Source organism: Propithecus coquereli, unplaced genomic scaffold (assembly GCF_000956105.1).
Source record: "Propithecus coquereli isolate 6110/MARCELLA unplaced genomic scaffold, Pcoq_1.0 Scaffold84, whole genome shotgun sequence".
Taxonomy (NCBI): domain Eukaryota; kingdom Metazoa; phylum Chordata; class Mammalia; order Primates; family Indriidae; genus Propithecus; species Propithecus coquereli.
This window is the reverse complement of record NW_012154618.1, coordinates 2,749,416-2,774,064: the sequence shown is the minus strand read 5'-3', so window position 1 is coordinate 2,774,064 and position 24,649 is coordinate 2,749,416. Positions and strand designations below refer to the sequence as shown.

Below are 24,649 nucleotides of genomic sequence, written 5' to 3'. Positions count from 1 at the left end.
TGTCATGGATAAACCTTCAGTCTTAGGGAAGATGTTTCTTTCCATAAAGACAGTCTTTCATGAGTCAAATTAAGTGACATAAAAAGAATATGTGAGGAACTGCAATATACTTTGCTGCATAATAGGCCAAGGAATGAAAAATAAATTGGAGAATACTATTGAGGTTCTTTACATTGTAGACTTTTTCCTTGAGGACACAGCACAAAGATAACACCAAGACCCGGGAAATTTAGGAGAAACTCTGGTCTGCATCCTTTACTAAAGCTCTGGGGTCCTTTCCACTGGAAAACTCACGCCAGTGCTGCCCGGGATGGCCTCGTCTGGCACAAACGCATCCATTCTCATGATCAGAAATGAGTCTGTGGTTGCTGAATTTTCCAAGGCCAGAGGTTGGCACAAAAGGCATTGTTACCCCGTAGCACCCAGCTCACAAAGTAGTCAAGAAAGGTTGAAGAGGAATTTAAAATTGTTACTGTCACTATACAAGAGCATGAATTCTATCCCTTTGGACTTTCATAACCTAAGCTGCCATTTCTTACTTTTTGACTTGAGGTGAGTGAAAACTAATAGTATAAACAGCCAAATCTCAACTTCTAAAAGTTAGAGTCAAGAGGAAAATCTTAAAAACTAATGATGAGTCAAGATTTAATTCTCTGCCAAGCTCACTTATTTCGAACCTGTAAGAGAGGCACTAAGAAGATGTAAAATTCATAGGACTAGAATGATGATTTTTATGGAAGGAGATTCCCTCCCCTGCACCTCCCCTCTGCTGGATATATTCAAGTGTGAACTGGGTAAACACTGAGAAGAAAATCAGGTAGAGAATTGAGAAGCCCGACAAACACATTAGTATGTAACTGTCCTTGGATAACCACAAATCCTCCTTGTAATGATCATCAGAATGGCAATATAAAATTGGTTAGCCAAAATTTGCATAGATAGAACAAATGCATTACAGACCAGTACTCCTCAGACTTTAATATGAAAAAGATTCATCTGCATATCTTATTAAATGACCATTGGGATTCAGTAGATCTGAGGTTGGGCACTGCCAATCTGCTCCCAGGAGATGCTAACATAGCTGGTCCGTGGCTGCACTCCGGGAGTGAGACTATAGACTAAACCAGATTCCCAGCTGGGCCTTCTTTCCCTCTGGAAAATGTGTAGGCTCCATATAATGATGTTCTTGTCTTTCTAAACCTCCATGCAAATACCCAAGATCTTTCCCTATCCTCACTCAACACACATTCACACATTTTTTTTTTAAAAGAATCTTGCAGTTTTTTTAAAAGACCCATTCCAAAGCCATCAGATTTTACCTCGTTAGTAATCTGGTTGCTCAATTTTGCATGAAGGAGGTTGGGAGTGTCTGTCACAGCTGTGTACTTGAATGAATGAGGATGCTGCCGATATTTACTCTGAATACACACACAAGAAGGGAAGAAGAAGACCCAGTAAGGTATAAAACCAGAAGAACCAGTTCTCTAAGTATTATCTGTAAAGTCTCATTTTGCAAAGGGCACTAGTCTGTCACTCTGGAATCTAGTTTGTCACCTGCTCTTGTGACCCCAGAACTCACAGGGATGAGGAGGCAGAGAGGAGGACAGAATGGAATCAATCAGATACTTCTCAATGGGAGATCTAATCCTTTGCCATGAACATGAACATGACCATTTAAATTCGTGATTTGCTCCTGATCTTTGCTCACCGGAGATCCAGTACTCCTCAGCCTTGACGGTGTACCGCAAACAACTTTGCAGCTTTAAAAAACATACATGCTGGCACCCACCCTGGGAGACTGGGATTCAGTAAACAGTCAATTGAGCTCAGTCTTATCTATTTTTTTTAAGCTCCAAAAGGGGTTCTGATGTACCGTGAGGTTTAGAAGCCACTTGCTTTAGAGATTTCATTGGAAAAGCAAAGCACAAAGTTCAATCTAAACTCCCGCCGTAAGCAAACCATAAGCCCATCTGAGCACTCAATCCAGCTGCTGAACACCTTTTATTTCCAATGCCTTCCATTATGCCCTCCTGTCCTTGCATCTACCATGAATGAAAGTCCCATCACCCTCTAAGGAGTGAGTAAGGTTCCCCAGGAATTTAGAAAGCTTAGAATTCTAAGACTTCTATATTTCCACCAAGAAATTATCGCCAAGCTTATAGTAACCTTTTCATATACAGCTGCCAGGAAAGCACAGTGCTTGGATTAGTGCTTATTCCCGCAAAAACGAAACAAGGGAGGTATGAATATACCCATCTGATTAATTAAGAAGCTGAGGCTCAGAGAGGGCAGGTCACTGGTTCGAGGTCACACAGCACATGAGTGCTGGCCTGGAAATCTCAATCTCTATCTGCTGGTCTTTAAAGCCTGCCTTATTTGCATTGTACCACAATCCACTCTTCAAAGGGACTCGGGGAAAGTACATCTCTTGGGCCAGTGAATAATTCTTATGTGCTATTAGAAGAACTGACTCAATAGTCTCAAAGCTGTCTTCAATGTCATTCATTCTGAATGGAGAACCCAGCAAGAAAAGAAGCCAGCCCAGAGTTTAGGCAGTGAGTTACCACTGCTAACAGTGTAGCCACCTGCAGGCTTGAGCAGTAAGAACAAACTGATTGCTGTGGGACAACCTCTGCCACGGACATGTACTGGACACCTGGCCCCAGAATCTCTGGTTACCTCGCTGATGAGTTCAGACGCTTTCTTCCTCCCTTCGATCTCCAAAGTGCCTGGAATGACGCAGGCGACGCCTCGCATGAAGTTCAGGTCTGACCGGTACAAATTCTACAAGGAGCGATACAAAGAATCAGAAAAGCCAAACTCTCCCAAAAAGGAAGCAAAGACAGACCAGAGGTCTCGTGACATATCATTTGATAGTGTCATAATTAGAACTCAAGGCTAAACCTCTCCCTCCAGATATATCATCCTCAGCCAATGCTCAAATGCTTCTTAGTAAATGCTCACCAGGGGGAAAGCAACCGTAGGTCAAAAGAAAGTAATTCTGCTGTCACTTGTCTCCGAGTCGCTGTTACGGGGATGCTAGACAGATTTTTGTTTTAATGTGGGCTATCAAAAAATAAATGCTGGAGCGGATTGTGGTTAGAAAAGTCGGTTGTCTTGGGGTAAATGTGGAAATGGGTCTAACGGGTCTTCTAAAACAAAACCCAGCAGCAGCAGGTGGCATCAATTAATCATGGGGTAAGAAAGAACTAATAAATGAATCCAAAATAATCTGGCAAAGGCCTGTCTGAGTCTGTGCGGGTGGGGATGAGCATGTGTACCTGAGTGATGGGGGCTGACAGTTTAAAGAGTTCCCAAATTCACTCCCCTTCAGCCAGCACGGCGCCCCCTGGGCGTGTTGCCTTCCAGTTGCCATCACAACCAGAGACAGGGCAAGCCAGGGCTCTGCTCAAGTGACAAACAGGCCCCCGAGATGAGCATGGCAGCTCCCTCGTTCCTGCGGCTGCTCTCAGGTTCCTGACAGTTTGTGTCATTCAGTAAACGCTGTACACAGGCGTGAAATCCGCCCAGACGACAGGTACCCAGATCTGAGCGCCGCTCAGCTCGCAGGCGCTGCCAAACCGGGAAAGAGGTTCTGTGCAGCGTTTTGTTTTCCTACACAGGCCCATTACCCGCAAATCTCATAGCAGGGAAACCTAGCAAGCTGGGAAATGAAGCGAGTACCAAACGGGATGCTACTGCCTGTTGGGGAGAACATCCTGTATCTCCTTGGGAAGGAGAAAATCCTCCAACGCTTCCTGGCCTCCTGAGCCTGCCTGCTTCAGAAAACAGGCATCATGAGTTAGAAACGCACGTCAAAGGAGTGTGAAGCCGCCTGGTAAGGACTCAGGAAGGGTCTCCGGGGGCCTGATTTCCCACACATCCCCTCAACACCCTCCTCTCCCTGAAACGGGTCAGTTCCTACAGGCTCTGAGCAGCCTCTCCCAGCAGACCTTAGCCCTCCTCAGCAGACGGGTAGGTAGCACAGGGATGTATGAAGTGCCAAGAGGAATCCTCCATCCAGCTGGAGGCCAGAGGCGATGCCATTGGCAAGTCTTGAACTTGCAAAGCCATGAACCTTGAGGGCATTTTGTCACTTGTACCTTAAGTTCAAATCTTAGCACTCCCATTTCTCCTGCATCGTTGTGTGGCCTTGGGAAAGCTATTTAACTTCTTTGTGACTCATTGAAATTTCTTTGTAAAATGGGGATAAAGACTATCAATACAGGGTTATTGTGAGGATTAAATGAGATAATGCATAAACACAATGCTTAGAACTCAGCAGAAATACTCAACACAGGGTGGTTACCGTCAGATGTGTGTAACTGCGCTGAAGGGCTGAGCAGGAGCTCTCGGGTTGTGTTCTAAAACAAGACCCAGGTGTAGGATTCCTCATCTCCAGAGGCTTCCCTGAGCCGGCAGGAACTTGCAGGTCATTGCCTCGTGGTCAAACAGGAGAGGAGAAGGGCCCCAAGAGAGAGGCCGAGTCTCCTTACCTCACTCTGCAGTTTGTGAGCTTTCTTGGCACAGCTCAGCCTCAGGTCCTCTGCCAAGGAAGTGTACTGAGGCAGCGGATGTTTGTAGTCCTGGTCGCTGGCCAGGGTCTGAGCCTTCTTGGCATGCACAAGGGTGACCATGTCCAACGGCAGATGGAACTGCGCCTTTGTGTGTTCAAAGCCTTTCTTGTAATTCACCTAGAGGGGCAGACAGATCAACGGCGGCTATTTCAAAGCCACCATTTGCAACAGGACCACCAGGGAGAGCAACTGCAATGCAATTGTCCCAGGTAAGCCAGGGGATGTTGTTGGCAGGGCCAGCCTCCTTTCCTGTGGGGACTGCCCAATAAGCAGGGCTTTTCTCCAGGTCTTGACACTCACCATCCCCAGCTCCTGGAGGTCACTCATCTGGACAAAGAAGGCCCACAGTTCCCCCATTTGGGGAAAAGACAGAAGTTCGAGGAACAGATATGTTGTCAGTGATTCCCTTGCTCACATCTTTAGATCTTCCCATCTCTCAGAGGCAGGAAGACACATGGCTCACCTGCTCTCTGCCCACAGTATTTTCCCCATCACCCACTCAAGTTCAGGCACCAAGGATTCTCCTCTCACACTAGTTCAGGATGGGCTTCTTCAAAGCATTATATGACTGGTCCACCCGGGAGCCAGGAGCAGCGGGCGGATGCTTGGAAAGCCAGTCCCAAAAACCCAACACACATCCTGAGAGAGGAGCGGGGAGCCCCATCCCAGACCGCCAGCTTCATTGCAGTCCTGGAGAAGCCGTATTTCAAGGTCTGGGAAATTCACTCGGGGCTGTCTTGGGATTCAGATGCATAAACACCACCTCTGCCTCCTCATCCTCTGTCCTCCCATTGCCTCCCCACTGCTCCGGCCACCCTTCCCTCACCCCCTACTCCCATCCTGTCCTCACCCCTAGCATAAGGCCAAGGAAAATCATATCCAACTCTACACTCTTAGGTCAGCAACCCAGGAAAAAATGGGAGGGAAAAGTTAGAAATGGGAAAACCAAGGCAGAAAACATATAAAGCTGCAGAACGGCTCCCTGGTCTGGCTCTGCCCCTATCTAGCTGACCTTAGGCAAAGGGACTGAACCACTCAGAGTCTCGGTTTCCTTATCAGAAAATGAGGATGAATAACAAGTCTGCGTTCCTAGAGGTAGTTTGACAGTTAAATGAGATGCTGCACACGAGTGTTTAGTCCCCTGTAACACGGTGGACATAGATTTCATCACTGACATTAGCCAACCCACATGTGTGCCTGGAGGCAGAGTTTACACACACGTGCCAGCATCCAGAGGGTCACAATCAACAACGAGAGGGTCCTTCTGAATCCAATGCCTACAGGGGCCAGGCAGGTGGCATAAATAAATAAAGCAAGAAGTGGGGAGGAGGGTGGCTGCATGGCCAGGGGAGCACAGCCCCTTCTAAATGAAGCTGTCACAACCCACTCCAACCAACTAGGGCCTCGAGAAATGCAGGTCCAGCTTCCGGCCGGAAGTCTAAAACTTTTATGTTGACTCTTCTGTTTTTAAAGGTTTGCAATTAATTCATTCCGCAGACCAAACAAAACACCCCTGGAGGCCAAATCCAGCCCATAGGCCCCCATTTGTGGCCACCTGTCAAAATCATAGACTGCCCAGCTCAGAAGGAACCAAAGGGGTCAACTAGTCCAACACCTCATTTTCACAGAGGAAGAAGCTGAAGCCCAGAGGAGACAAGTGATTTAACAATGCCACGCAGCAAGTGAGCAACAGAACAAATGCCCACGCGCAGAAGGACAAACGGCACACGTCCACTACGCCGTTAGCATCCTCAGGTGGGAGGCCCACAGTCCCCGTCGCATCTTCCCCACTTACATCACTCTGCAGCGAGGTCGCGTGCACTGAATGTGCAAGGCTGATATCATCTTCCAAGCTCCGGGAGCCAAGCATCTGTCCTTTCATTTTCTCAAATGCCTCTTTGTATTTGTACTAAAGGGAAAGAGAGCGGGAGAGAGTAACAGCTCGGGGACAAGGGACACGGAATGGAAGAGGTGGGTATTGGGTGAAAATGTTTTGTTCTTTTGACAGTAACTGGGTGAGTTAAAAGAAAGCGCTCGGGAGTCGTCAAAAGGTCTATTCTTTCATATGCAAGACTCCCAATGACTAAAGGGCTCGGGTATGAAATGGCAGGACACGTTAGCACGTGGGCGGCCTGCGCTGGAGGAAGGTGGGTGCATTGTTAACAGTCTCTTCACGTGGACTTGCTTTATGAACGCTCTTGGTGGAGGGTGCATTTCATCTGCCCAGGGTCTATGTTTACAGTCCGGCATTTGGCTTTGTACCCCAGGCTAGGGAATTTTTTTGTTGTAGGATACGCTCTTTCTCACTGGTCATTATCTGATTGCCCTAACACAGTCAGTTTGGAGAGCAGAGGATATTATCCACAGGCAAAAGAAGGCAGGGGCTGGGGGCAAGAGGAGTGAAAACCGGTTAGTATGAAACATTGTCCCAGTAATGGAGGTGGACGCTCACATCACTTATGATTTCACCCGAAGCCTTTGCCGCTTGGAATGGAATGGCATCCAACCTCAGCTTATATCCACTGTCGCGCAGTTTGCTCCAGGACTCTTTATAACGTGTCTGTTGGGAAGATGGGCACCAATAAAGACCTTCATGTGACCTGGTGCGTTCTTAGACTCTGGCTTACCAAAGTGGGAATCTGGTGTGCTCTGTGAGGCTCCCCCACCCTAGTTGGGGTTAGAGATTATCGTGGTTTAACAAAACCCACCAGAGTTGGATCCTGCCTCACACCCACCCTTGGAGGTGGGTGGTGGGGTCGGGGTGGGGGAGGTAGAGGAGTAGAGGGGAAAGGCTAAAAGTAAGGACTTTGGATTCTAGGCACCCAGATTTTTCTGAGCAGCAAGTTGATTGGAAGAAGAAGGCATGAGGTTGCATTTGCAAGGTGCTTTAGTAAGAAAAAGCCAAATGTCTCTATCAGACAACAGGAATGGTGGGAGGGGGTGCTGACAGAGATTATGGAGGGGAGGAGTTAAGCCCCCAAGTCTCTCCTGGGCACAGCCAATGGACATACTCAGTGGATATATATCACTGGATATATTCCGGTGTTCCCACTTTTTAGCTCCTTGGTACCAACGCTCTTTATACCAGGCAAACAGTTTTCCCAGTCTCATTATTTCAAATAAGTTGGACTGTCCTGCAAGACCAGCTACACAATTGGCAGGGCCCTGTTCAAATGAAACTGTGGGGCCCCTTGTTCAAAAATATCTTGACTGCTTCAAGATGGTGACAGAAGAGCATCAAACCAGCGCGGGGCTCTTCTGAACACGGGGCATGGTGTGCATGCCTATGAAGCTCGCCCTGACCTCCCATCATTAAAACCAGTGCCCCCTTCAGCAGCCTCACCTCGCTGATGTTCATGGCATTCAGCTTGGCCAGCAGGACTTCAGGGAGGTCTGCAGTCTGAGTGTAATGATGCTTTATGTTTTCTCCTTGTTCCCTGTACAATCTCTGTGGACAGAGAGAGGTTTTGTATGAAACCAAGAGCCCCGCCCCCCATGCAACCATCAGCAAAGTCATACTCCAAGAGACCAAGATGCTGCAGCTGCCACCTCCTTGTAGAGGCACGATCGCGGGCGCCCTGCCTCCACCCAGATTTCACAGCTAGCAAGGTGACATGCACATCCTTCTCTCCGGAGTTCCACTTCCTAGCTCAGAATATGACAAGCCAAAACTTTCCCACTTGTAGTATGCCGCTGAGAGGGGTACCGAATGAGCAAACGAGGTCTAGGTAACAATGAGTAATTTGGTTATTAACTATAAGGCACGAGAGGACATCCAGATGCAGAAGGCATGAGAGAAGACAGCTCTTCCGCACGTGACGTTTTCACCCTCCCCACCTCAATCCTCAGCTCAAGGATTCTTGTCCTAAAAAATGTCTCCCGGGTGGGTCTGGGGCTCTGTTCACCCAGAACTCTGATTCGGGTTTATGCTATCCTAGTAGTTCGCAATGACACCTGCAGTTGGCATCAGCCACCAGGGAAAGTTTCTGAACCAGGCTTTTCCATCCCATGTCTTATCAGCTGTGTCCAAGTTTCTACGCATCACAGCAGTGCCCCCTAGAGTTGGTTCGGGTAACGAAGAAACAGGTATTGTTTTTCTTCACACAAAAGTTCTTGTTTGACCGTCTGTTTCTCAGAATTCAATTTGATTCTAATGGGCTGATTATCAAGAAATTACAAATTACTAAATGCATAAGCTTGGAAACCAATCCATCACATGTTCTGACAGGCACTCGGGCCATTTGGGAATGCCAGTCGAATAAGGCACAACCAGAATAATTTGCTCCATTGTAAAACCAGGGAGAGAATTTTGAAATTCACCCCCCTACACACACACACACGCACACACACACACATACACGGTTTGTAAATTTTCTTCGTGGCAAGTTGAATGGTTTGAAGACATTCAAAAGCCAAGTCTGCCCTACACGAGGATCCATGGCCTCCTCCCAGTAGAATTAGCCAAACAGGGTTAATCCGTGTCCTAAACTGAATTTTTACGAGACCTCCTTGTTCACTTTCGTCTCCAACAAACCCTGCGCTGGGAGAGCTGAGGGTCTGATCTTGGTTTCGCATGGTAAAGGGAGTGTGGGAAATAGCTTGAAAGTTTGCCTAATGTATATAAATCAGACCCAAATTATTTTCAAAGTCTCTGGGAAATTTAGGGAGCAAGAATTCCTGCCCTTGGGTCCTAAAAAGCCCTAAGCATGGCTTCAGTATTCCCAGTTCTGAAGACAACACTTTCAAACAAAAGGAGAGGGGGGGAAAAAAGGCCTCCGCACTGACAAATCTTCCAGACATGCAAATGGGAAGGAACGAGAGCGTCTGTGGGGCAGTGGGGTGGTGGAGCCCCACTTGGCATCCTAAGTGCAGTAACACCCCATTTACATCCTAATGAGGAAGCACCCCCGCTAAGGGGAGCCTCAGCAAAGGACAAGGAGCTCCTTCATCCTTAGGACAACACAAGGAGCCAGCCCAAGAACCCCTCCGCTTCAATCGCCGTGTTGAAAGAAGAGCCCACTCTTAGAGTCATAATGTATATACATTATCACTTACATCCACTGCTTGGGTATAACTAATTCTGGCCTGGACCATCTCCGGAGTGTCTTTAATACTGGTAAACTTCAAAGCATCTGGATGCTGACGGTACTTCTTCTGTTGAGCAGAAAAAGATCAAAGCTGTGAATTTTGTGCTGCTCTTTCATGCCATTTGAAAGAGAAAATCATAGGTTGCTTGAGATTAGAGTGAATTTGTGAACATAATTATTATTCTGCTTCCTCCATCTTTCTATCCTAGGTGCCTTCAGGTTAATATTTGTTTCAATTTAAGAATAACCTCATGTCAATTAACATTAAAGTATTTCTACCCGGTGCAAAGAAAACATCTCAAAATTAGGTTATACCAGTAAAATACTGTAGGATACACACTTAGGAAAGAATTCTTTTTATAGGCTTCAAATACTTTGTCGCTGTTGTTTACATATCTTAGTTTGGGTCTTCTAAGCAAGAAAGGCATTCATAGTTACATTTATCCATTTAAGCTTTCTATTTTCCTTCCAGAAAAAAGTTGGCAGATATTATCACAGTCAAAATGCTTGTTTTTAACAATGAGTGAGTGTATGCTATCTGATCACTTTAGAGCCTGATTCAGCTAATATATGTTCTAATTCTTTAAAATATTACAAAAACAAGAAAAAGGGTGCTATTCTTTAAAAAAGTCATCATACAGTTTGAAGGATGTTGAAACAAACAAACAAAATCACAAAAAGCTTAAATGCTGACAAAGGCCTAGGTACCCAGTTTTGAAGTATTCTGTACATCATGCTTAATTTCTTTTTTTTTTTTTTTTAAATCAAAGTACATTTCCAAGGGGCTGAAACAATTATTATCTTAATGGGACCATGGAATTTATGTTTTCCCAAATCAAATAATTATTTTATAAACACCCCCTCATTTATCTGATTGGATTTTTGTATACTAGGATGTCTTAAGAAAACATCCCACTCAATCTGGCTGGCCACCTGTATGTGTAAATAAAGTTTTATTGGAACACAGCCATGCTCATTCGTTTACGTATTACTTATGGCCATTTCCCAGCTAGTTGCAACAGAGACCATGTGACCAGCAAAGCCAAAAATATTTCCTATCTGGTCCTTTGCAGAAAAGGTTTGCTGACTCCTGCTTTAGACCACAGGTGTGTGTGTGCATCTGTGGCTCTTTCAGCAGTGCCTGCATTCTCTCTGGAAGTTGAGAGGGCATTTCAATTTGACACTTACCCAGAAACGTGCCAGTGTGAAGTGAGATGGTTGGGAAAATTGCAGAAAGATGTCTTTTCTTACTGAAATTTGAGGCCTGGTATGAGGCCAGGTCATCAAGAAAGATAAACACATTTGTAGAGAAAGTTTGCAAAATGAGGTGGCAAAAACTAGGAACGTGGTGGGCAAAATGGTTCCCCAAAGATCCCTTGGCTGCCAGACTAAGACACGTGAAGGAAATCACCTTGAAGTTTAAATTATACATATACGATCATTATTCTTCGTTTCCTTTTATGAGTGGGCCCAATGGTGAGAGTCTGAGCTCATGAATCCTCAAAGCTAAATGTTTGTTCCTGTAAGTTTTTCCTGCTCATCCTCCCAACAGGGCCTCTCCTTAGCTACACTGAATGAGTTAGGGCAGCACCATCCCCACTGAGTTCCCAGGGTCTTCTGAGCCCTGACTGTTCACCAAGGTCCCTAAAAATCAGGCCAATCAGAGTGAGGCCACCTTTGAAATCAACTCTGCAAACGTCAGGGAACCAGAATGTGCTCCCATGGGAAAATATCAATGCTGGACAGATGTGTTCTAAAAACCAGCACAGGTGTCTCTCTGTTTTAACTATTCATTCAGTAAGAAAGTCTGCTCAAAAAAGGTCCCCGCAGGCTTGTTGCCAAAGCTAAAGTCCCCTGGGGCTATGGCCATTATGGTCCCCTTCCCACCCAGAAAAGTCCAGCAAGACCAGGCTGCTCTGAAGGCAAGGAAGGAAATGCTCGCTTGCGTTCTGAGCAAGTCCCTCCCCAAACAGTCACACAGGGAGGTGGATTTGAGTTGTTTGATGGCGTCCAGCCTCTGTGTGAGCCTAGGCTGGCAGCTTTCCACCAGGGACACTTCTGCCCCCTAGGGGACGTTTGTGGATGTCTGGAGACGATTTTAGTTGTCACAACTGGGCAGAGGGTATGATTGGCATCTAGTGGGCAGAGGCCAGGGAAGTGCAAAACGTCCTACAAGGCACAGGACAGCCCCGGACGACAAAGGATTATCAGAATGTCAGCAGTGCCAAGGCTGAGAAACTGATCTGGTCTTTCAGATCGCTGCTCTATGACTCTGTCCTAAAATGCGAGGACACAGTTCTTTGGACAAGCAGAAATGCCTTAAGGTCCAGCCGGGGTGGCTAGAAGCAGACAGGAGTGAGGAGGTAGAAGTGAGACCCCTCCCCAAGAAAGACCCATGTCATGTGTTGGACACCACGTGAATATTTAAAAACTGTTTACATGGTGGCATCGAGAGGAAGAATATGTGCATAAAGTCACCAAAGGGCTTTCTGGGTGTAATAAATGTATCTTTTCATCATCTCTCCTGTGTTGCTTCATTAAAAAGGTAAGTTGGTGGGTAGCAATTGAGCCCTGTTTGATTATCATTATTATTCATAATATCATTTGTCACCCACTTTGTTTTTGCCAGGGCTCTATGGGCCCCCACTGGTGTGTGTTTGGTATGTGGTTTCTCTCTAATTACCAGCCCTAGTCCGGGTTTTGAGGCCTTTCATGTGGCTTTGCCTTTTTCTTTGCCTTTTGAGTGGAAATTATTTTAATTTTATACAGAAACGCCGCATGCCTAATGCAGCCAGGCCTGTTACGGGCTGTCAGGAAATCTCACCTCGCTAATGAGTTCTCCTGCCTTCTTCGCCTGCTCCACATTTAATGACCCGGTGGCGACCCAGCCCGTGCCTTTCATCCACTTCACATCTGCCCTGTATTGGTTCTGACAAAGGAGAAAGGGGGGAAAAAAAGGCAGGCCATTGTTGGTGCACAGACATTTAAAGGGCTATTAACGGCTCCTGGCGCAGCCTTGGTGCCAGCTGAGTCAAATTAGATGCCATTGTTGTCTTATCCATTTCTGCACAGTCACAGGTAGGGCTCCAAAATGTAAATTAATTTCCCCTTTAATTGGAGCCAGCCCTTGGGATGGTGGCGTGAGGCCCCACCCAACACTACTGGGGGTGGCTCGGGAGGGGCCCCATCCACCTCGCCCCTCATTACGGACTTGTGTCTACCTCGGAAAGAAGCGCGTCCTCATTGTCTGCATTCCCAATTTTCTTGTTTAAAATGACATGCAGGGAAGAAGAAAATGAGAATTCACAACAGAACCCAGGTGGGAACTGTTCGAGGGAATTTCACAAGACATCCGAGGCCTCCCACAGTGCCGATTCCTTCCTCGGCAGGATTCTGTCCCTCGGTGGGGGACAAGGGGTATTTCTTCTCATTTCTTTACTTGCCATTGAATGAGTAGTTTTAATGGGAAGCCATTTAAATGTACACTTCTCTCAAACTAGTACATCATCATGAAACAGCTCTACCAGGAAGGGTGTGTCTACACACACACACATACACACACACACACACACCCCGTGTGTAACAGTCCTCCTACAGCTCAACTGCCTTTCAGTTCACCCACATTGTTGTGCAAGAGTCAACCGAAGACAGAAAGAAAACAGAACCAGGTGGGCAATGTAAGGAGAAGGGGGAAGGGGTTATCGAAGCTTAGCGAGCTGCTCATTCCAAAAACGGGAGCCATGAAAGTTGGAATGAGTTATCAGCGATGTTGTTCTACAGCGGCCACATCTAAGTATGTCACAAATACCTTTTCCTCCTGGCAATAAAAAGAAACCTGGAAAACATACACAGATCAGAATGCCAAGAAGAAAAATGTAACCCTATGATTTTTCTGTTTGTTAGTACAGACTCTAAAATGGACATAGTTTGAATAAATGTTAAACTACTAGGAAGCTGAAGTGTTTCCACTTAGGGATCCAGAAACAGGTATCCCATAAGCACAAACTGTTGTCCTAAGAGTTTGGGGTAATACTTGCAACGGCACTACTGCATGCGCGCGCGCACGCACACACACACACACACACACACACACACACACACACACACACACTCTCGCGTGCAGGCACGTACATCACTCTGTAAGCCGTAAGCCTTCTTCGCCCACTCCACCTTCATGTCTGTGGGCAAAGCCGTAAAGTGATGTGATGCTGTCTTGTAGCCTATGTCCGTGGCTAAATGCTGAGCCTTGCGGGCATGTACGAGGTGGACCATGTCCAGGGAGACGTGGCACTGAGATTTGGTGTCCTCGAATCCCTTCTTATACTCCAGTTCACTCTGCAGCTTGGACATGTGCAGCGAGTGGCTCATTTGCGAATCGCCCTGTGCACCCTGTGCCCCAATGAGCTTCCCTCTGGATCGCTCATAGTGCTCCTTGTACTTCACCTAAGGAAGAGGAATAGAGCAGGGAACATTAGAATCTCCTAAAGGAACTGTTAGGCGTCAAACCACAGGTATGAGAGTTAAAACAGAGCCATTCGACAGAATCCTATCAGAATTAGAGTCATAAAGAAGTTTGCCTCCTTTGAACAACTGATATGTTTCCTTTCACCAAACAGTGAAATAAAATATTACTGCCCATTACTACCCTTTTCACTTTGGCTGCTGGAAAGCTCAGAGCTAAATCAAATGCTCTGCTATGGTATCAAGTTTTCTACCAATTTTCTAGTGAAATTCCATCTTTTCTCTAAATATTTCAGATCACTGTTTCTGGATTTATTTTTAAGTGGCCTGTTGTTTTCCATGATGGCCACCTTAAAATCTTTTTTGATAATAGTGGAAACATTATAAATAAAAGTAGCCACGAAGTGAAAAAGATAAAGAATAGCCAAATTACAACTGCTGTTTAAGAAAGGAGCTCAAATTAAAGAACTGGGGTATATATAAATAAATATTTAGGAGTATGGGGAGCATAAGGTAACATGCTGTTAGAAAAGTAATGAGGACCAGAAGAAAGAATAAATATGAAAAAGCTTTGGAAACTGTAACAAGATACCAGTGTGTGGCATTGTTTTCAACATCATCATTATTACGGCCATAGGGAGACTCAGGCTCTACTCTCATCTCTGCCAACAACATCATCAGCATCAATATCTGCCACCATTTATTGAACACTTACTATGAGCCACACATGGGATAAACCTGTGCAACTCCAAGTGCATCCACAGACCAGGGCTGGTTTATAAAATGCTACCAGCTGACAACAAGATAAGGCGCTTATGTCAGAATGTAAATCAACCATATCACTAAGCCACTGTTGGGTTCAGCTGACTTTTTTTTTCTTTTGAAGCAAGACTTTCTCATTGAGGGAAGCAAAGTTTGACTTACATTCTGGCCCCAGTTCCTTATCTCACATCAGACTCATAACAGATTGCATTAGATTATAACACACTTAATACACATCAATTCATTTCATTTCCTCATCACTATTTTGCAATTACCAATTTACCAGCACGTTAACTGAGATTTTGAAAGGCTAAACCACCCGCCTGAAGTAATAATTCTAGCAGATGATAAGGCGGGGATTTTATCCAAGATCAATTTGAAACCAGAGCTGGTATTCTTAACCATTAACAGGCCACATCTTTAGAAATTCACAGGGTGGACCAGGTGCGATGGCTCATGCCTGTATTCTAGCACTTTGGGAGGCTGAGGTGGGAGGCTTGCTTGAGCCCAGGAGTTTGAGACCAGCCTGAGGAAGAACAAGACCGTATCTCTACAAAAAATAGAAACAATTAGCCAGGCATGGTGGCACATGCCTGTAGTCCCAGCTACTCAGGAGGCTGAGGCAGGAGGATCGCCTGAACCCAGCAGTTTGAGGTTATAGGGAGCTATGGTCATGCCACTTCACTGTAGCCCCAGTGACAGAATGAGACCCTGTCTAAGGAAAAAAAAAAAAAAAGGAAAGAAAGTCACGGGCTGTCTCTGGGCATCAGTTAAACTGTAAAGTGAGGAATCTGGATTATTACTCTTGCTATCATTACCAACAACAGTTACCACTTAGCAAAAATCAATGTGCGGCAAGCAGTTCAACTGGTGCTAATATGATTACATCATTGCAAGGTGATTGTTGCAGCGAGGTTGAGAGAGATTAAGAACCTGCCTGGATGCTTCGAGACTCTCCCGGGTGTAAAGTCTGTGATCTGTCAGACGGGATGGGGACTGACTCACCTCACTAGCCAGGTCCCTCTTGGCTTTGGCTGCCAGGAAGGGCAAGGAGTCAAGACGTAGCTCAAATCCTTTTGCCTTCTGGTTTTCCCAGCTGCTCTTATACAGTTTCTAAGGGGATTTGGGAGAGAGGGGAGAGGGTTTCACATGAGAGAGCTTCTCTAGGCTCCGTAATGACCGTTCTAGGAAGGCAACACCGATCACATTCTTCCATAGAAACTGACAGCCACAGAAATGGCGCACTCTGAACACAGCCGGGCCTCCGTGTTCCTGCCTTAAGGCCTCTTGACACATAGGGCTTCAATCCAAAGAAGCAGAAATGAAAACTCCAGAAGCTGTGAGAACTACTAGGAGTCTTCATGGAAGTCTCAAAGCCATGTCAAAGACGGAAAACATTGCAAACACAGCAACATTTCTGAAGTCTGTTCTCCACCTCTGCCTAAAGTAATGATGCTAGCAGATGATAGAGCTAGAATCTACCCAGCTGCACCCCATCCCCTTTCTCTTCTGGCTCCTCCAGCCTCTCGTCCACCTGGGTGTTTTCCTCACCCCTGCCATTCCCTCTCCTGCCCCTCCCTCCAGATTTCAAGACCTTTCTTCTGGAAGGCTCCCCTCCCTTTCTGTGTATGAACCAATTTAGTCTCTCTCTCCTTCTAGCTCTCCCGCTAGCTATGACTCAGGTCAGGACCCAGAGACCTGGGAGCTGAGCAGGGGGACCCAAGGAAGGCCCCTTCTGGGAAGACACAGACAGGGATGCAGTTGGGACTATGGGTACTTTCACATCTAATGGCTACCACTGTGCTCACTTCTCCGACAGCTTTGTGTATGAGCTCATTGAAGCCTCATGGCAAACCCAGTGAGGAGAGGACGGGCATTAGCCTCATTTTACTAACGGGACAACTGAGAGTAAAGAATTCGGCTAAGCTCACACACCTAGTAAGTGGCAAAACCAAGGATCAAATCCAGGCAGTCTGGAGCTAACATTTGAGCTCTTACTCCCTTCTACTGAGACTGTTTCAACTCTGGTCCCTGGAACAAGCACTGCCTCCTACCCCAGGACATATTTGGTGACTCCATCAGCTCACCCCAGTGAAAGGTCGTCTCCCACTCCCCCTGATGCTGATCTGGAGCCTGATCTTCTGGGCGAGCTGTTTTTGAATGACCAGATTGTGTAACCCCAGTGGACATGGACACCACCAACGCAGCTGGTGGGCTTGGTTCACCAGGCGGCTATACACAGGGGAGCAGAGCCCACAGCCGCCCACGCCCTCCCTCCTGCTGTACCTCGCTGAGATTTGCAGCGTTGGCTCGGGCCTGTAAGAAGAGAGGCTCATCTTTGCTGATGCTATACTGATGGACAGACTGCTCGTTTCCCGCCTTGTAGGCCACCTGTTGGAGAGACTCTGAATCAGGAGCAGGCAGCAGGGGCAGGGGTAGGTGGGGTGGCATTGCTCACAGTGTCTTTATTTCTGCTTGGCACTTCTCTGACTTGCACAGAAAGTCCCTTACAAAACCCACCAGACCAGACTCTGGGGGCAGAATACAGCAAACGAGGTTAAGGCAGGAGAGGTGACGGCAGGAGAAGCAGCAGGGAGGAACTGGGAGAAAAACATGGCTGGAGGACCAACTGAAAACCCCTCTAGGGTTTCTGTGTTTATACCTGTCCCTTGAGATGGCATCAATTTCCCCCAGCTACTGCCATCTACCTGTCCATGACTATAAAAGATACCCCCCACTGGGTTGAGATTAGCACAGACTCCCCAGGAGGGAAAAATAAGAGGCCCACTCTGCCTTCTGCATCCCCATAATTAATTTTAATGCCTTCATAGGTGTCGACACCAGGAAAGTGAGCATGCGCAGACATCTCCACGGAAAACTCATCACTCTTCTCTTTCTCTCTCCTCTTCCTCTCTACCCCCAACTTTGAGTTTCCAAACAGTGGCTTCTGCTGACTCTGAGTTATATTGACAATTCCTTTCTGGCAGGTGTACCCGGGCCTTTAGGAAGGGAAGCTAGGGAGGTGCTAGCCAGACTGTGATCACACCCGCTAGATGCTAAACACTAATCTGTAAGTAACGTATATGGCGCCTCATCATTCAGGCCCTGTATTTGAGCTCAAGTGGGCATGAGCTGCCGACATCCCAAAAGCAAATGTTGTCCTCCTCCAAGATAATTCTACACTGGCTCCAGAATTATAGTCTTTGGTGCGGAGACAGAAGAAGGAGAAAGAGGAAAAAAGAAACTGGGGCATATTGAGAGCTGAACGGGAATACAGTAAGTCCTGAGTCATCCCTAATAACCCAGGGAGAAGTGTGGTGGGTGAAGCAGGGGGGCCTGCTGCCCAGTTCCAGAAGCAGCCTGGAAGCCTGAGGAAAGCCGAGCCAGCCTATTTAAAGGGAAGGCTCTTTGGCCTTCGATCGTGCCTGGGCAACACCTGCTGTTGTCCTTGGAGGTTCCCAGTCCCATGACGCAGTACTTGGTGGAGAAAGGGCAGCCCAGGACTCACCCCACTCTGCAGCCCCTGGCTCTTCTTGGCATGCTCCATCTGGGCGCTGTCAGCCACGCTGGTGAACTTCAGCTCATCCGCCCTCTGCCGGTAGCTTTTCTGTTTCCAAAGGAGAAGGAGCCCATAGCATTAGGTTTGGGCTACCCCTGCCAACCTACATACACATACACACTCTTTCTGTGGCTCACGTGTGTCCTCAGGGGAACGTTCCAGTTGGCCCTGCAGCTTAAGCAGAACCACACAGCCCTGAGACAGCCGCTCTGGGGAGCTTGTTTTAGTTGCTATTACTAGATGGAAAATGTAATTCGTTCCCTCTGGCAAATCCTGTATTTCCCTGTGTGCCCTGGGATGTATGCATTTTATAAATCTAAACTTAACACAGAATGGTGAGGTGGAGGGAACATAGACTTCAAAACCATGAAGACTGAGCTTCAAACCTTATCTCCCCCTCTTTCCAGCTTCGTGACATTGGGCACATCACTGAATCGACCTGAGCCACCCTTGCTTTGTGTGTACAACAGTGACAGCAGCAGAAGCTTCCTTGCCCTGGGGTGGAGTGGAGGCTTCAGTGCCGTGCTTTATGTGTGAGTCAAATCCTCAGCACAGTGTTTAGGACACAAGTGTCACCATTATCCACGGTGTTGTTATGATTATAGAGGACGCAATCAGCTCTGAGGAAGGGGAGGCACCAGCAGCCACCGACAGAGGGCCAGCGCTCGGGGTTCATCTCTGCAGCTTCTTATCCTCCAGAGCGCTGAGGTCTTGTCCTCATAGTGTTCCCATCTCACAGCCACAAATTAAACGGCAAGTTTTCAAATGTGCTAATTCTGTCCCCCCGCGGGGACTTCTTGTCTTTCCTAAAGATTAGCTCCTTTGACTTTTCCACTGTAGTTGCCAAAGTTGCTGGGAAAGGTGGCTACTGAGGATGGCCATCGGAGCAAAAGGTTCCCACGGTGCCGCGAGCAGAGATGAGCTCACAGCCTGGTTCCAGGGCCATCTGCAAGAGGGGTATAGCTACCAACTACCCCAAAGTAGTGATTGGAACATTGAAAACTCCAAATTTCCTCCTTTTAGGAAAAAAAAATCTAGAGAAAAACATTCCAAAGACACTTCTCATTTTCCTTCCGAGTGCCACTGTGTTGAGTGGGAAAACTCCTTCACCACATAATTGAAGGAAGCCACGTTGCCCTCCCATTGTTGGAATTCCTGGTCATCCTGACTCTGCATTAGCCAAGTCATTAAGTCCTTACTGAGGAGCCAAGAATCCACTCTTTTCAGAGCACAATAGGGGTGCAAAAATGGTGAAGTAGATGATATCTACTTTAAGGAGCTTAAAAATGAGGAGGCAGTGCAGGAAGTGAGATAGAAACTGATATTCCTGAGGCTAAAGGACCAGTTGGCTGGGCCCTCCTCCACCCCACCACACCCCTGCCCAAGACAGACAGATGCCAAACTGCCTGTGGTCAAGAGCTGGGGCATTGGATCAAACACACTGTACAGATCCCAGCTCTGCTACTTACTTAAAGTGTAACGTAAGTCTCACTTATCCTATATTAATAGGATAATCATAGTAACTACTCACACAGGGCTATGGTGACCTGCAAATAGCAATATGTGTATAACACGAAGTGGTCAATAAATGATACCATTAAGTAATTATTATCAGTCCATAAATGGCAGCTATTACAATCACTGTTATTCTCATTTGCAATAGAGATGCCGACTCAGCCTTCCTGGCCCTGAAGCAAGAATCCCCTTTGCAGATCCCAAACAAAGTTCCTGAAATAGTCACACTTCCAAATGAAATGTCCTTCAGATGTCCTCCTCTGCCTGCTGCCAAAGCCAGCTCTCCCTGGCATGAAGTAAACCACAGGCTTAGAGGCTCAGGGACCTTGGAGAGTATCCATCCAACCTTCTCATTTTTATATGAGGGAAAAAGGACCCAGAAGGTTGAGTGACTTGCCCGAAGTCTGCAATGAGTTTAAGGCACGGGGATAATGAGAACCTCCAAATACCAGACTCTCTGATTTGGAAGGAATCACATGCTCCTCACACAAGAAATACATTCTTCTCATATACAGTACAACCTTTCCAAACCAAATTATTCTTTGGATGCAACTGCTACTTAAAGTAAAATGGTAGGCTTCTTAAAAATATTATCTCAGGAAGTTTAAGGGTTTGAAAAGTCAGTTCAGGGTGGGCTACACGTGCAAAATGAAGAAGTAATCCCTTTTGAATCACATCCACAATAAGCCTAGCAGTTGCAGAGGGGGAATCAGAGGAAAAGATCACTCTCAGGACCCTGGGGCTGAGCACTGCTGGAGGCCAGGGGCCTATGCGCAGGTTACCTCGCTGACCAGCTGTCCAGCCTTCTTGGCCTGTTCCAAGTTGAGACTCCCCTCGGTCAGCCACCCAACTCCCTTCATCCAGGCCAGGTCAGCCCTGTACTGCAGCTGCAAGAGAAAAACCCCAAAGCTCTCATCAGACACAGGGATGCAGGTAGGACAAAGGTGATGGGAGAGTTAGGAAGATCTTGATCCTGCACTTGTCTTCCTAGAAGAACTGCTCCCAGCTCCGTAATAGTCAGGCAGATCTCTATCTGGGAAGTGAAGCCACTGGGCTCACCTTGTAACGAGAACAGCAATGTTCTACCTCAGTGCTGAGACACCATAACCTTAGCAAAAACAGCATTTCTCATATTTTTTGACCAAGGACCTTTTTTGTCAGCCTACAAAAAATGTTTTCCAAGATTTTCTTACCATTTTCAACGTTTGTTTCTCTTCTGCTCATCCGCATTACCAACACATCTTGACTTTCACAGTAGCTCTGAATCCCAGTCCTCTGCCTCTAGTCTCCATTGTCTTGACTATCTCTCCACCTCCCCACTTGCCCTCCCTGGGCCCAGCACATCTCTAGCAGTTCTTCCTAGTCCTCTGAGTTTTGTAATAGACTCATGCACAGGCTCAAAATCATTCTGAAAGTGTATCCAATTGGAAGGTATACATGGGGAGCATGGGCAATGAGAGAGGGCTCACCTCACTCTGGAGCCCGTAGGCTTTCTTGGCCCACTGAGTCTTCATGTCTTCAGGCAGCACGGTATATTCATGCAGTTTCTTCCTGTAGTCCAGGTCACTAGCTAGAGCTTGGGCCTTCTTAGCATGCCTGATGTTTACCATATCCATGGGAAGGTGAAACTGGGTCTTACTCTCTTCAAAGCCTTTCTTGTATTCAACCTTGCATGTACCAAAACAAGGCCCATTTAGTTAGTCGAATCCTGTACTTGCAGGAGTGATATGAAAATGCAGGAAAGAGTCCCAGGATTTCAGGAGGCATTGGCACCATGCGCAATGCCACCTTTCTGTCAGAAAGGCGTGACTGAATTCCTGGCTCTGTAAGGCAATGTCACTGGGAAGATGAAGCTCCACATGACTTTGTCTCCAAGAGAACTGTCTCTCGGCAATCCTACATCTTTTACCTGGCTGCTCTAGGAGGACAACACCCTATCCATGGTTTCCATAGAAGCTTTAAGAGGTAGACTAAGAAGTTTGGGCTACAGAGCCAGACGAGCCTGAGTTCAAACCTGATCAGCCCCTTACCAGCTGGATAAAAGTTACGTCACCTCCCTAAGGGCTCATTTTCCTCTGGGGGACTGCTGTGATAAGTAAATGCAATAGTAGCTGAAATGTGCTTAGTACAGGGACTGTCACCTAGAAAACACTTGGTAAATGTTAGTAATAAGGATGACAATGACAATGGTGATATGGTGGTGATGAGGATGGTGGTAGTGATGATGGCGATGGTGGTAGTGATGATGGCGATGATGGTGCTGATGGTGGTGATGATAGTGGTAACAGTGGTGATGATGATGGTGGTGGTAATGATGGTGGTGATGTGATGGTGGTGGTGGTGATGATGATGATGGTGGTAATGATGGTGGTGATGATGGTGGTGATGATGGTGGTGATGATGGTGGTGATGGTGGTGATGGTGGTGGTGGTGATGATGGTGGTGATGATGATGGTGATGATGGTGGTGATGGTGGTGATGATGATGGTGGTGATGATGTGGTGATGGTGATGATGAGTGATGGTGGTGATGATGATGATGGTGGTAATGATGGTGGTGATGATGGTGGTGATGATGTGGTGATGGTGGTGATGATGATGGTGGTGGTAATGATGGTGGTGATGGTGGTGATGGTGGTGATGATGATGGTGGTGATGGTGGTGATGATGATGGTGGTGATGGTGGTGATGATGATAGTGATGATGATGGTGATGACAGTGTGGTGATGGGAAAAGGTAGTATGTTGCAGTAGAAGGAGTGTGGTGCCAGGCAATTAGAGTTCTATAGTCTAATTCTCTACCACTCTACCACTATCACTGACTACCTTACAACTTTGGGCAAGACAATCTTTTTGGCCCCCAGTTGCTCCAACTGCAAATAAAAAAATACCAATTTGTTCTCTGTGTAAAATGAAGCCAAATTCTCAATGCCTCTCTATGCTTCATGACTGTGCACTTCATAGGGCTCATACTATAGACACATCCAAAACAGCTGTTGATCCAGATGCCAAGTCTCTTATTCTACTCAAGCCATGGCACCTTATTGATTCCTCGGGTAATTATATCCAACTGCACCATCAAAGCAGTAAAAGCTGATCTCACAGCTTGCAGCAGGCAGCCATAAAGCAGAAACTCCATGCTCATATGTCTTTTTTTGCCCGTTCAGCATTGGCAGAGATTGGCAGAGAAGACTTGATTAGAAACTAGGTCTGTCCCTTCTAGCAGAACTCTCCTTCACCAAAAGCTTTTGGGAAGTGACATTTACCAAGGTTAATCTCCAGCCATTACAGTTGTTTACAACGAGTGTCATTCTGATTGGTTGGAGTCTGAGATGCCCCATTTGTTTGCTAAATATTTTGAATACAGTGTGCGTTTGTGACCACAGAATTTGTCCAGGGCAGCACTACAATAACCTGAATACTTCTGCCTAACTCTCCCAGCAGAGTTAAGCTCCATGAGGGAGGAACTTATGTGCCGTTTGTTCTTATCTCCCCAGGGTCTCATGCAGTGTCTTGCCCATAGAGGTCCCTTGGTAAACATCTGTAACAGGCATAAATGCAGCTGCACCTTGATCAGTGGATGCTGTCACCCTTAGGGCCACACTCCTCATCTACTTTAAAAGAACAGTATCCTTTGACAAAATAAAGAAACCGAACAAACTTCTTATGCAAGCCAGGAAAGAAAGAATTGAAAGGGGAAGTCAATAAAAAGGTAACAGTCCCAGGTGAAGTAGACCCAGAAAAACTTTTAAAGTAACACAACTCTTACTGAGGGATTGGGGTGGAAAAGAGTTTACCTCGCTGCTCATCTTGGCAACCTGCAGGGAGTGCAGAAGCCTAGAGTCGGCAGTTTCTGTGGCTCTGCCTTTTGTTTTTTCATAATCTTCTTTGTATTTAATCTTGAGAGAAAGAAGAAAGTCTGCTGTGAGTAAGAGAGAAACTTTGCCTTCTAAGGGGCTCTGGTTTTAACAACTGCAACGGGAATGATTCTGAAAAAAAACCTCCCAGTCTTTCGAGAATCCAGAAGAAGATTAAAGTTTTGTGGTGTTTACAATGTTAGCAATCATTATTTTTTTCTGCAGGACCACTGACATTTTATTGGAACCATTTCTTATGCATTTCTGACTTAATGAGAGAAAACCTACATTGCTAGCAAGTTCCCCAGAGGCTTTGGCGGCCAGCAGAGACATGGCATCCAGCTTCATCTCAAAGCCTTTCCCCTTTGTCTTCTCCCAGCCTTCTTTGTACTTAACCTGACAAACAAAAACACAGGTGAATAGGAGTTGCTATTCATATTCCTGACAAAATGAAAGAGAATTTTTTTAAAGCAAAGTTTGTTTCTTCATCTATTTACAGACCAGAGTCTTGGCCATTACTATCAAACTGATAATAGTAATTATGAACATGGTTCTTCGATTCCTTAGCCATAGGGCTATGCAGGGCGGTGGTAATGGGACAGGACAAAGAGAAGACCCCTATGCTCCCCTCGCTCTGTTGTTCCTAATCATGTGACCTTGGGCAACTACCTCTTTGGGCCTCAGTCTACCATCTGCATAAAGAATATCATATTACCTTTCTCAGGGTTGCTATGAGAATAAATTTGATATGGTATATGAAAAGGGATCCTAAACTGGTGAAATGTAACATAGATGTAAGGTGTTGATATTGTCATGATAATAACAGCTTCTGA

The 24,649-nt window shown here is 46.4% G+C and overlaps 1 protein-coding gene across 2 annotated transcripts in view; it reads right to left on the bottom strand.

Moving 5' to 3' along the window:
* The window catches only part of NRAP (nebulin-related anchoring protein), a 66,016-nt gene that overhangs the window by 16,746 nt on the left and 24,621 nt on the right, over nucleotides 1-24,649 (bottom strand). For both annotated transcript variants that reach the window (XM_012663924.1, XM_012663925.1), the window contains 16 exons: nucleotides 24,105-24,212; nucleotides 23,757-23,858; nucleotides 21,431-21,628; nucleotides 20,744-20,848; nucleotides 18,396-18,494; nucleotides 17,174-17,278; nucleotides 15,893-16,000; nucleotides 13,796-14,107; nucleotides 12,489-12,593; nucleotides 9,633-9,731; nucleotides 7,921-8,025; nucleotides 7,030-7,137; nucleotides 6,373-6,486; nucleotides 4,497-4,694; nucleotides 2,680-2,784; nucleotides 1,320-1,418 (listed from right to left, as the gene is read on the bottom strand). In XM_012663924.1, coding sequence (XP_012519378.1) covers nucleotides 1,320-1,418; nucleotides 2,680-2,784; nucleotides 4,497-4,694; nucleotides 6,373-6,486; nucleotides 7,030-7,137; nucleotides 7,921-8,025; nucleotides 9,633-9,731; nucleotides 12,489-12,593; nucleotides 13,796-14,107; nucleotides 15,893-16,000; nucleotides 17,174-17,278; nucleotides 18,396-18,494; nucleotides 20,744-20,848; nucleotides 21,431-21,628; nucleotides 23,757-23,858; nucleotides 24,105-24,212 — 2,070 coding nt within the window. The remainder of the gene's footprint in view (nucleotides 1-1,319; nucleotides 1,419-2,679; nucleotides 2,785-4,496; nucleotides 4,695-6,372; nucleotides 6,487-7,029; nucleotides 7,138-7,920; nucleotides 8,026-9,632; nucleotides 9,732-12,488; nucleotides 12,594-13,795; nucleotides 14,108-15,892; nucleotides 16,001-17,173; nucleotides 17,279-18,395; nucleotides 18,495-20,743; nucleotides 20,849-21,430; nucleotides 21,629-23,756; nucleotides 23,859-24,104; nucleotides 24,213-24,649) is intronic.